The sequence below is a fragment of the Girardinichthys multiradiatus genome, chromosome 13 (assembly GCF_021462225.1).
Source record: "Girardinichthys multiradiatus isolate DD_20200921_A chromosome 13, DD_fGirMul_XY1, whole genome shotgun sequence".
NCBI lineage: Eukaryota > Metazoa > Chordata > Actinopteri > Cyprinodontiformes > Goodeidae > Girardinichthys > Girardinichthys multiradiatus.
In genome coordinates, this window is record NC_061806.1 from 13648555 (window position 1) to 13660034 (window position 11480).

General features: G+C 40.3%; 1 protein-coding gene across 2 annotated transcripts; it reads right to left on the reverse strand.

The window, feature by feature from the left end:
- Positions 1-4468: 4468 nt before the first annotated feature.
- Positions 4469-8217, reverse strand: LOC124878906 (1-acylglycerol-3-phosphate O-acyltransferase ABHD5-like). 2 transcript variants are annotated; one of them, XM_047383090.1, is made up of 7 exons: positions 8064-8217; positions 7280-7362; positions 6798-7206; positions 6568-6719; positions 5143-5254; positions 4892-5072; positions 4469-4779 (listed from the first exon to the last, which is right to left on the reverse strand). In XM_047383090.1, the coding sequence occupies exons 1-7, from the start codon at positions 8177-8179 to the stop codon at positions 4660-4662; spliced, it is 1173 nt and encodes a 390-aa protein (XP_047239046.1). In that variant the 5' UTR covers positions 8180-8217; the 3' UTR covers positions 4469-4659. The 2 variants fall into 2 exon arrangements, with proteins under 2 accessions (XP_047239046.1, XP_047239045.1); XM_047383089.1 differs by lacking the exon at positions 8064-8217 and adding an exon at positions 7842-7973.
- Between the last annotated feature and the right edge of the window lie 3263 nt (positions 8218-11480).

Below are 11480 nucleotides of genomic sequence, written 5' to 3' on the forward strand. Positions count from 1 at the left end.
CAACCCCAAATACATGAGAGAAACAGCAATCCCACCAAACAGGAAACATAAGACAGAAAGATCATCTCTTGCTTTTGAGTGAAAATCAAGGCAATATTGAGCCGACAAAGGTGTCAGATTAAAGTATGCTGGGTCTGATAAGCCATCTGATAAGTAAGGAGGTGAAGCCCATGCTCTAAAACCAGGGGCCAAATGTGGAAATTTGCTTGAAAGGAAGTAGCTCAGAGGCCAGAGTCAGCTCTGTGGGGTCATTAGTTTCAGTGATGAGGGAGAAATTGCCAGCTTTGCACAGTTTTATAAGTCACCCTTTAACCAGTCCTTCTATGGATCTTTACAGAAAAGTGTCATTGCTTCCTCTGGTTCTTTTCATTCCTCCTGCAAGATGAAGAGAAATCATCACATCAACAGCTTTTCCTGCACTGTGCATGCAAAGAAACAAGCAGCCAGCTGGCAGGCAGTGGGACTGTTTAGCCTTTCCTGATGCACTCAGTCAGAATCTAAATGCTGCAATCATTAGAGTCTGTTGCTTTTGGTGTAATTTGAGAGCTGTGCGGTGCTGTGAAGTGCCCTCGCTGCATAATATCCCAGAACATTTGGGAGTTCTTGGAAAATGACTTTTGCTATTTGATCGGCGGTTTGTTGAAGAGTGAACGTATTAGAAATGTAGGCTGTTAAGAACAACTTGGCTTTGATTTAACACTGCTTCACATATGTTATTTTGGGCAAATGTCAATCTGATTGCTTCTTTTGTGTGTAAAAATAAATGTCTGGATGGTAAATATCATTCGCCACTCACAGGTAAACTTTAATGGTTCAGATCAGACCAGAGCGAAGGGAAGCTGCCTGTTCATTATTTATTCTTCCTATTAGACTAAATGATTGTCACATGAAAAATGTTTATAATCTGGTGTTTCTGCAAGATAATGAGCACATCTTTGGATTAGTGAACGTTGACCACAATCATTCATACTAAATAAAATGTTTGCTTTTTCTCCTAACCTTACAAATTACAGTGCTTTGTAAAAATATTCATGCAACGTTTTCACGTTTTGTCACATTACTGCATATTTTACCGAGGTTTTATGTGATAGACCAACACTTAAGTAGTGCATAATTGTAAAGTGCAAAAAAAAAAGATACATGCATAAAAATAAAAATCTGAACTGTGTGGCAGGCATTTGTATTCCGCCCCCTTTGCTCTAATAGCCCTACTTAGCATTCATTCTTACCTGCATCCATCTTCCCATCAGCTATGGCCAGTTTCCTAGTCACTGGAGAAGAAAATCTCCACACCATGATAGTGCCACCACTGTGTTTCACAATGGGTGATGCGCAGTGTTAGGCTTTCCCCATACACAGTGTTTTGCATGTGCAATTTTAGTCTGATCTAATCAGAACACCTTCTCCCACATATTTATTGTGTCCCCTTCTTTGCTTGCTTTCAACAGATTCTCTCATCTGAGCTATGGATTTCTGCAGGTCCTTTAGACCTATGAGCCTCTTGACTGCTTCTCAGACCAATGCTCCTCTTTCTTGGCCTGTTTAGTTAGGGTGAAAGGTAATGACTTGGTAGACTTGCACCTGTGCCAAAATCTTTCCATTGTCGTGTGATGGATTGATCAGAGCTCTGTAAGATGTCCAAAGTTGGGGTAGTGTTTATAACCAAACCCTGCTTTAAACTTCTCCACAACGTTCTCGGTTTACATAAAACTGTTTGTTCACCGATGTTCTCTAACAAATCTCTGAGGCTTTGACAGAGAGATTTATACTGAGAATAAATTGCACAATTGTATTAATGGAGGTAACTGTACTAATTCGGAGGCTTTTGAGGGCAACTGATTGCATTAGATTTTATTTAGGGGTATCAAAACAAAGGGGACTGCACACAAATATGTGTCAAAATGTGGAAAAGTTCAAGAGGTGCACTTTTACAAGGCACTGAAGGACCCGAAATGAGAATCATTACAAGCCTTAAAACATATATGGTTATGACCTTATTATTGGTCTGACAGCACAGACTTCCCCACAAGCTGTTAATTCACCAACAACATTAAACCAGTATGCATTCCTGTGTGCAGCCATCTTTTATGTGCAGTTATTTCAAGCCAGTGTGCTTTCAATTATATCCAAACCCAGCATGAAAGCTGCTGTCACATTTCTCGCTTGTTTTCTGTTTCATAATAAAATGATTTCATGATCATGTGACTGAGTGGGTGACAGAGATAGAAAGAGGGAGAGAGAGACGTAAAAAACAGCTTGCAGGCTTTTTAAGTGAATATTATGGATAGAGGCACAGGCACATTGTGTGAACACGTTTTCCTCCACAAGAGGCTGTGCACATGGAGCTGCCTTGAATAACAGCCAGACAGCAAGCCAGCATCTTCAAGAAAACAACCCATAATTACCTTGTCCGACCGCAGGATCACTTCCTGCAGGTCGGCTAATCCAAAAGACTCGGTCTCCGTGGCTACCCTGTTGCCTGGAGACAGCTGGGGCGGGCGGGGTGATGTTTCAGAAGTGACAAAGATGGGTAGAGGTAACTGAGCTGCTGCACTGGTGAAGGCCAAGGTGCTCAGGGTCCTGGCTGATTAGTTTAACCATAACCACTGCCATTAGTGTCCTGTTCAACTCCTTTTTCTGAGATTTTTGAATCATGGCTCCAAGATGCTGAGTGGAGCTACAAACTTTTTTACATGAACAATTGTTTGTTTTTTCATTTTCCGCTGCATAATACAATACAGCTCTGATAAAGAGGTGCAAAAAACCAGTTTTTCCAGTAGCAAAATCTCACATGTAAAAATTTAGAAAAAACACCCTTTAGTTAAAATGCATTCAAACTGTTCAGAGAAAATCTCTTGTTTTAACTAAATATGCAGTGCCACACTTATTGGCAAAAGCATTTTTTAAATTAACTTTACTTTTTGAGGTGGATGATGGGATGCCCTGGGGTATTAATATGATGTAACAGAGTCCAGGTCCTCTTAGAACTCTTGTCTTTCCCATTTTGATGAGCAGCTATCAGGATGAATGGTTCAAAATTCCAGCAAACCATTGTGAGAAGCCTGTAGAAAATGACCCCAAATGTTTGAACCAAGTCAAACAATTTAGTTTTTTCTTTCATTAATCTGGCATTTAGCAAATAGATTGGAATAAAACTTAAAACAGACTAAAAACTGTCAGAAGACTTGTGGTTGAGAAAGTTTCTGTGCTGGATCCATCCCAGTTTAGCTAGTTTAGCACCAGCGCTTGCATGAGCTTCTTAATCCTAAGGCTGTCAATGCCAAAGATTGGCAAATCTTAGCTGTGGTTGTTGGGGGAAAAGGGTTACATTTTACCTTCTTAGAACAGATCTAAAAAGTTATCAAGTTATTGTTTCTTTCTACTATGTAGGACAAACCAGATTAATTCATGAAGCAAAACAGTGAAGGCGCTTGGAAGCATCGAGCAGAGTCACCTGTTGTGATAGAAGTGATCCTCTGCATCTATTAAACTTGCTTGTGCTAAAGAATGACTGCAGCTTTAAAACTGAGGCATCTTCTTTACTCGGGTGCATTTGGCAGTGATCAGTGTGAGCTTGTAGTTGTAAGATGTAGCCTACATTAAGGAAGAAAATTCTGGCTTGAAAAAATTTTACATGCAAGCTACAATGTGTTATATTTTTTGTACTTTAATTAATAAAATAAAAGTGACTAGTATATTCATGTAATTAAGCTAATTCATTTAGGTAAAAGAATATTAAAAACAAGTTATAATTAAATGAATGTTGTTAGGTAAGTCCATGTTAATGATTGGTTGGAATTGATCTATTTTATTTCATTGTTTTTGTTGTTGTTAAACTACCAAAATAAAAATTCAGTTGATTCTTAGTCCAGTTTTATTGGTTACATTTTAAGAGTTTGTTTTGATCAGTGACAGTGAGACCAGAGAGAACAGTCGGAGATTATGTTAAGGTGATGCTCAAACATAACTAACAAAAGGATAAACTTCAATTTTTCCTGGCCTGTCCATTTTCTGCACACTCAAGAGTTTCTTTAAATCACAGCGATTCCTTTGTTAAACAGACAGCCTATTTTTAGTATAACACATGCCTCTGACCCGATTCTGTCACGGCAGCTGTGACTTATAAGTGCTCTGAGAGCATCACTGTCCAGGTCTCCTGAGTGGGTCACTCAACTCAATATTCATGTGAGGGCTGCTTTGTGTTGCAATTTGCAGTTTTTGCCTCTGCAAAGCGTGGTGCTGCTGTACTGCCATCTGCTGGCCACTCTCACTCAGTGTTTCCCAAGAAGTGAGAAGGCTTCCTGAGAACCACAGCTGCCCTTTGCCCTGTCTACCTCTGCCTCATATTCCCCTCATTCTGTTTATCCTGCCTGGATCAAAACAAGATATTCCCCGGAGAGGAGAGCTGTCCAAAGAATACACAGAAATAGTTTTAACAAATGCTAAGAAATCAGCACGACAAGGCACACTGAGTTTCACATTTATTTACAAAACATATTTGAAATAAACCTGGGAACATTTTGCACCAAACCCAGATAAGTCGTCTTAGTAAGAGTGGAGTGATGAGACCCTGTATTCTGTCTCGTAGAAATAAAGTGCATGATGAAGGGGCTTATTTCTCTGTTAGTGCGATGGGTTCAGCTTTGGTTAATCAGCATTTTACTGCTTTGTTTTTTTGTCTATGCCTTTCCCATCCATCAGGTCAAGAATACGAAGGATTGTGTGGTTGAAGTCCTCCGGCTGGTCAGCAAACACGTAATGACCGGCGCCTCGGATCACCTGATGAACACAGAAATTGATTTTGACACAAAGTTGTAAACTTTTGGTGGCCTGTTTCAGTGTTTGAACCAAAAGGAGAGCTGAGTTAAGAAAATAATTTAAAGCCACCTACGATGATTTCTACATCTGGCCTGGTTTTCTTCACTGCATATCCAGAGTTGCTGTCGATGCTGGATCGAGATCCGTAAATGAAGGAGATGGGAATGTCGGCTCTGACCCCATCGATCCGCTCCAGCATCGGCCTCTTCGCCCATCCATACGGAATGGTCATGTTCCTAAAGGCTGTCTCTCCACTGACAGAGAAATCATTTGAGGGCTTGAACAGTTAAAACAGCTGTATGTGGGGCAAAAATTATTTCTCACCTGGGTGTCTGTGCATTGAGATGGTAGATGTAGTCGGACACTGTGTTGTCATCAAACACAGAAGAGTACTTCTGCTTGAAATCCGACCGGATAGTCTGGACCAGCATCGGACCTGAGGAAGTAGAGTGTCCTGATATTATGGCAGTAAAACAAGCTCAAATCATCACCCCGCCACCACCATGATACAAAGGTTTGTATGAGGAGTTTTTGCTTATGTATTGTTTGGTTTTCTCTCAATTTACTGCCAAACAGGTTTAACGTGGCGGCATCTAAATGTTTGTGGCTTTATTCAGATATAAATTTTAAAACCTGAGCTTAACTAAGGTGTCTTTTTGAGAGACACACAGATTGTTAGCAACACCCTTTCCAAAAATGGTCTATTTTGTCTTTTTCTTCTTATTTAAGTGTTTATTGAATAAATGAAAATAAAACACCAAAAAAAAAAAAATAAAAGAAGTGGCTCAGCCCAATAAGTTATGGAGTAAGCAACCCATCATGTTATCTGAAAAATGAGATGAATTCACCCTATAATTGGTTCATTTTTATCTGGACTTTGATTACCTTAGCAGGTAGCAGTTCAAATAAGGCAGTTCAATTGAGTTCAATCCATTCCTCAATCTGAGGCCTGTTGGACTTTTCCAGTTCCTCAAAATAAGTCCTGCAGTCATGATACATCCATCCATCACAGACCCTAGAATTTCTTTGGTCACTCCATGGTTTTTTGTTTTTTTTCTAATTGGATTGTCATGAGTGGCAACAATCAGGCATTTTGCAATTTTTCTAGGCTTTGCACAGTCTGATCTCTGGGTGATCTTCCTGGGATGTCCACTTCTGGGAAAACCAGGAACAGTCCAGAATGTTTTCCACCTCTAAAAAAAGCTGTCTTGCTGTGGAAAAGTGGATTCTAGATTCTTATTTTATTTTTCCATCTTTTTCTTCCTTTTAGTTTCCTTTCCCCCCCTTTTCCACACAAAAACAGAGATAGCCTTACTACCCCTCCTTATTAGGTGGGGATCAGAAATTGCTTCTCTATGGTTATTGCTGATGTCTTTCTGTCTTGGGATTGTGCCAACTATCACCTGTATGATTCAGACCAACAAACAGCCAAAACTGTGACTGAAATTTGCATAGACTTTTTAAAATAAATTCCTAATTCTGTTTCTGCATTTTGCCTCTGCTTTTGCCATTACCTCAGTATAATAGGCTATGTGGTGTTGATCATTTGAGGCTGTGTTTACCACAGTTCAAGACCTGTATCAGATTGTTTTTTTTTTAATTGTGCCAGTTATTATGTAACTTAAACTGTAGAACTAAAAGGGGTATGTTAGGAAATGTAATGTGATCACCTCTGTAATGTGTTACTCACACTTCAAAACTCATGCAATAAAAACAAAAAAACGGGTAAGTTTGTAAATGTGTTCTGACCCAGAGGACCAGCCAGCCTGAGACCAGCCAAAGGGTTGAATGGGCTCATGACAGCCCCGATGGCTCTGATCCACACTGGGATGGAGTAGTGGTTAGGGTTGTCTGGGCGGGCTGGGAATCCCCACGGTTCCACCAGTAGCAGATGTCTCACCCTGCAGACACAGAAACGCTGTAGTTACTTCATAAAGTCATTGAATCAAAGTTAATGTAAGCTTGTTCTAACTAAGCACCTGTTTGGGTACTTAAGCGTGTAGGCTGCAGAAAGGTATCCTCCAAGGTTGTGTCCCAGCAGAACCATCTTTTCCAGGCCCACCTTCTCCCTCCACTCTTCCAAGGCCACCACAAACTGTTCCTCTGCCTCCTTGGGGTCGGCGCTGAACTGGGGGTGGCTGCTCCTTCCGAACCCCAACAGGTCCAGGGCATAGACTGGTCCGCAGCTGGACAGAGCGTCCAGATTCTGGGCCCAAAGGCCGACACCGCCTCCAAATCCGTGGAGCAGAACCAGAGGAGTCTTGGGCTGGAAGGAAGGCTGCAGGTGAGTTGTTGAGTTTGGATGCAGGTGTGTGGAAAAGGCTATGGTCCACAGGTAGTTGCTGCTGGATATACAGATGTGCTGCCTTGAGTAGGGTTGCTTCACAACTTCAGCAGAGAGAAGGGACAATAAGACAAGGAAGAGTAGTGGGAAAAGAAGGAAACAATCTTTTTCGCTTACTCTTTAGCATTTTTTCCTCTGCATCTTTCAGCTGAGTTGGAGAAGTGGGGCACCAGGAAGGAAGCCAGTTTGGTAGCCACGAACTGACGTTCAGTCAGTAAACACACAGCCCAGCAGGCAGACAGGAGAGTATGCACAAACAAAAAGCATACATTGAACTTTGGCCATGTGCCTTTTGTTATCAGTGCTCCTTAGTTATCTCTGGACAAGAAAAAAACTTGACAACACCAGGCAAGCTACAAAACAAAGCCCCAAAACTTTGCTCTGGGTTATCCAAAAACCCATAAGCACTAACAATTAACTTAAATTAAAATGTTATACTGAATTTTTTTTATATAGTAGACTTATTAAATAGAAATGACTTAAGGACTAACAAAAATCCTGACTGTTCAGGTGGGTACGCATTACATGTAAAAACGACCTGCCAGACCATCATAAACAAAACATTCAGAACATTAAAAACAAGAAACTTTAGAGTTAAGAGGAGTAAAGTTTTGCAAAGAGGATCAGCTGGAAACCCTGGGTTAAAACTAAGGATTATGTTGCAAAAAACAATACTTACTAAAATCTGGTATTTACAGAAAGCTGAAAATATTTGACCAAGTATATCCAGATACAGATTTAAACTAAGACTGGTCTGTGGTTTGGGTCAGAGTTGATCCTGAAGGAGTCATGCAGGGATCATAAACACAGCTTTCAGTTTATAGGGTTCAGGAGGTCCCGCGTTTCCAGCGGCAATCTATTTAAATAAAGTTTCGGCGTAGACAAAAGAAATACAACTAACCTCTGCTCAGTGCGAGGCTGAACCTCCTCAGCCATCCTCCGCATTGTGGTGGTCTGACAAGCTGCGATCATGTGAAGCAAAACTGTCAAAAGTTTCTGTGATGCCTTCAAGTACATACCGTAAAATTGTGGAGTTGCTGTTTAGCCGAATGTGGCCCAATGAGACTCCCCTTTCAAAAGTGTATAACCGCCAAGGATATATAACTAAATTAAAATCAAACTTAAGTTTAAGCTGGTTGGTGCTTGGCTGTAATTGTTAATTTTGATGTCCGACTGTACTTGAAGGCAGCATCGCATGGTTGACTCACGCAGGTGAGCTAATTATCACTTCCTCGAAGAAAATAGGTTATTTTTAACATGGAAACGAGATCCTCCAGTGGCTTCGCAAAAAACGGTATGCAGGCTATATTTAAAATAAAGGTTTTTGGAATATGTGTTTGACTATTAAAAGTTACCGTCGCCTGTATTTTGTAAAAGAAGCTTTGCCGTGCAAATGTGTTCATTTTCATTGAACTTGTTCATATTTTTTTTTATGTAACAGATACAAACTTTAACGTACTTTGTTGGTCTTAAATTGTTACGTAAAGGAAAATCTGAAAGGTGTGGCATGCATTTATGTCTCCCAAATCATACTTATATCCGTCTTTCACTCTAATTTCAGCTGCAAGTCTTTTGGGGGTAGGACTCTACCAGGGTTACACATCTAGAGACTGAGATTGTTACCCCTTCTTTTACTTTCCACTTTAAGTTTGGGTCTCCTCTGATCAGACTACATTCTTCCTCATCTTTGCTGTGTCCCCTACATGCAGCTCCTCCAGAGTAATGGGCCTCTGGCCTGGGCTCTCTCTCTGATTCATGTTCTCCTTGCCCAGCCAGTCAGTTTAGGTGGATTGTCATCTACTTGTATTTCCATTATCGAGTGATGGATTGAAAGTGATGGTTCAAAGCAGGGATGCTGTTTCATATCCTAACCCTGCTTCAAACCTGCCCACAAGTTTATTTCTAACTTGTCGGCTTTGTTTCTTGTTTGTCCTTCAACAAACCTCCAAAACGCTTGCAGAGCGGATGGATTTATACTGAGATGAATATATTAGCAAGTGGGCTCAGTAGACTGGTTGCATTGGATTTTATTTAGTGGTATCAGAGTAAAGAAGGCTAAATACTAATGTACAAAACACAAATCTTTGTTTGTTGAAAATGTTAAAAACCACCCAATTTTCCTTTCTATTTCAAAAGTATACACCGCTGTCTGTTGGTCTATTACCCCATTAGATTCAATAGGAATATATTAAAGTTTGTAGTTAGGTGACCAAATGTGAAAACGTTTAAGCAGACAAGGCCCTGTTTATCTGTTTTGTGTCTTATGGTAGCCTTTAATCAGGCTTGTATTGAAAGACTTTTCTACTTATAATGTTAGAGTTGGTCATCACTTTGTCCAGACAAGGACTTAGGGATTAATTTATTATGGGTTTTTTTTTAGCCTGGAAAATGTATCTATATATATTTTCTCAGTCATGTGTAATTAACAAACCCAAAAGAAATCTAACGATTAATACCTGGCAGCTAACCTAAACATTTTCTTATCTCTTTTTTTTCCTCCTTTAATTTAAGATAAGGCAGAGATTAAATACACAGTTAATTTATTTCATTATCCTGCAGCACTTGAGTGTACAGTATGATTACGTTGCCGCAGGAAAATTCACCTTTATCTTACCTCTTCCTTTATTTAACTTCTACACTTGCGGTGAATCTCATTAAATCTTAAAAGGGGGGTTTATCTTATAGATTTATGGACGTGTTATCCTTGAAAAGCTCAGGAGTATCCTTCAAGAAATAGCTGTCTCTTCGCTGTGTGCTGACTTGACATTTAAGAGTAATTTGTGTCTTTTGGAGGTTTCAGGAGCAGCATAATAGTTTATACAATGCCTTGCAAACGTACCCACTTTGTGTTACATTGCAGCTACAAACCTGCAGGTATTTTATTGGGAATTTGTGTGACAGAGCAACATGAAGCAGCACATAATTGTAAAGTGGAAGGATAAAATGATACATGGTTTGCTGATGTTTTTACAAATCAATACGAATGGAATGGACAGACCATGACATAACTGTAAACCTTCCAAGACATGACTGTCCACATAAACTAACAGGTCAGGCCAGGATAGCAATAAGCAGAGAAGCACCCAATGGGCCCATGAAAACTCTGGATGAAGTGCAGAAATCCACAGATCAAATGGGAGAATATGTCTAGGTCAATTGTGAAATTGTGCAGTTCGCAAGTCCTGTTTCTAGTTTGCCAGAAACCACGTAGAGGACATAGTTGCCATGTGGAACAAGGTGTTCTGGTTAGATGAAACCAAAATTGAACCCTTGGGTTTAAATAAAGCTCCGCTTGTGGAGGAAAAGCTAAAAATACACATCAACCTGAACGCATCATATTTACCTGTGATCATGGTGTGGGGGATGACTGAACAGGGAAACCGGTTAGAGTTGATAAGAAGAAAGAGAGAGGAAAATTTAGGGCAACACTGGTAGATAGCCTGTTAGTATTTGCAAGGCTCTTAAGACAGTACAGATAGTTACAAGCAGAGCTACGATGGAATATTTCACATCCACGCGTGTTAGAATAGCCTAGTGAAAGTCCAGATATAAATCCAGTTGATAATTTGTGACAAGCCTTGGAAATTGCTGTTCACAGATGCATCCAATCTGACCATTTTGCTAAGAAAAGTATGTGCTGATTTTAATATTTCAGCTGCACCTGAAGCTAATTGAGGTTCTATGAAATATTGACTCGTGGCACACCACAGTTTTGACATTTTTATTTCTAAAATCTTTAAAAGCCACAAATCCTCCCCTATTCCACTTCTGAGTTATGCATCACTGTGTGTTGGTCTATAACATAAGATTCCAGTGAAATACACAGAGGTATGGTGCCATCACCTGACAAAATGTGAAAAGGTTCAGGGCGTGGGAAAGCTGTCCAAGGCACTGTAAATGTAGCAGGATGTCACTGGATCTGGCTTAATTTACAAATTATATACAAAGTCAGATCGGTCAAAAGTTATGATAGTAGATGCATTTGTTTTGTCAGTGCAGGTTAGACACCAATTTTTCATCTGATTTATTCCTCCAAAATGTTCCACCTTGTGTATTATGTTTTCGACGAGCACATAACAGGCGAATCCTGTCAGCTCTGTTCCACTAGGGGGCGTAGCCATGCTCCAGTACTGCAAACACTCTTGCAGCTCTGAGCTTCATTCCTCTAACACAATTTTCCTCTCACACCACCCACTTCCAGCGGCTCTCAGACTGTGGCTTGGCTGAGTGGTTCCTGAGTGCTCCATTTCCTTTGCTTCCACTGATGCACGCACTCCTTCTCACCGGTTTGTTCACTCATACGCCAGCAGACAGCGAG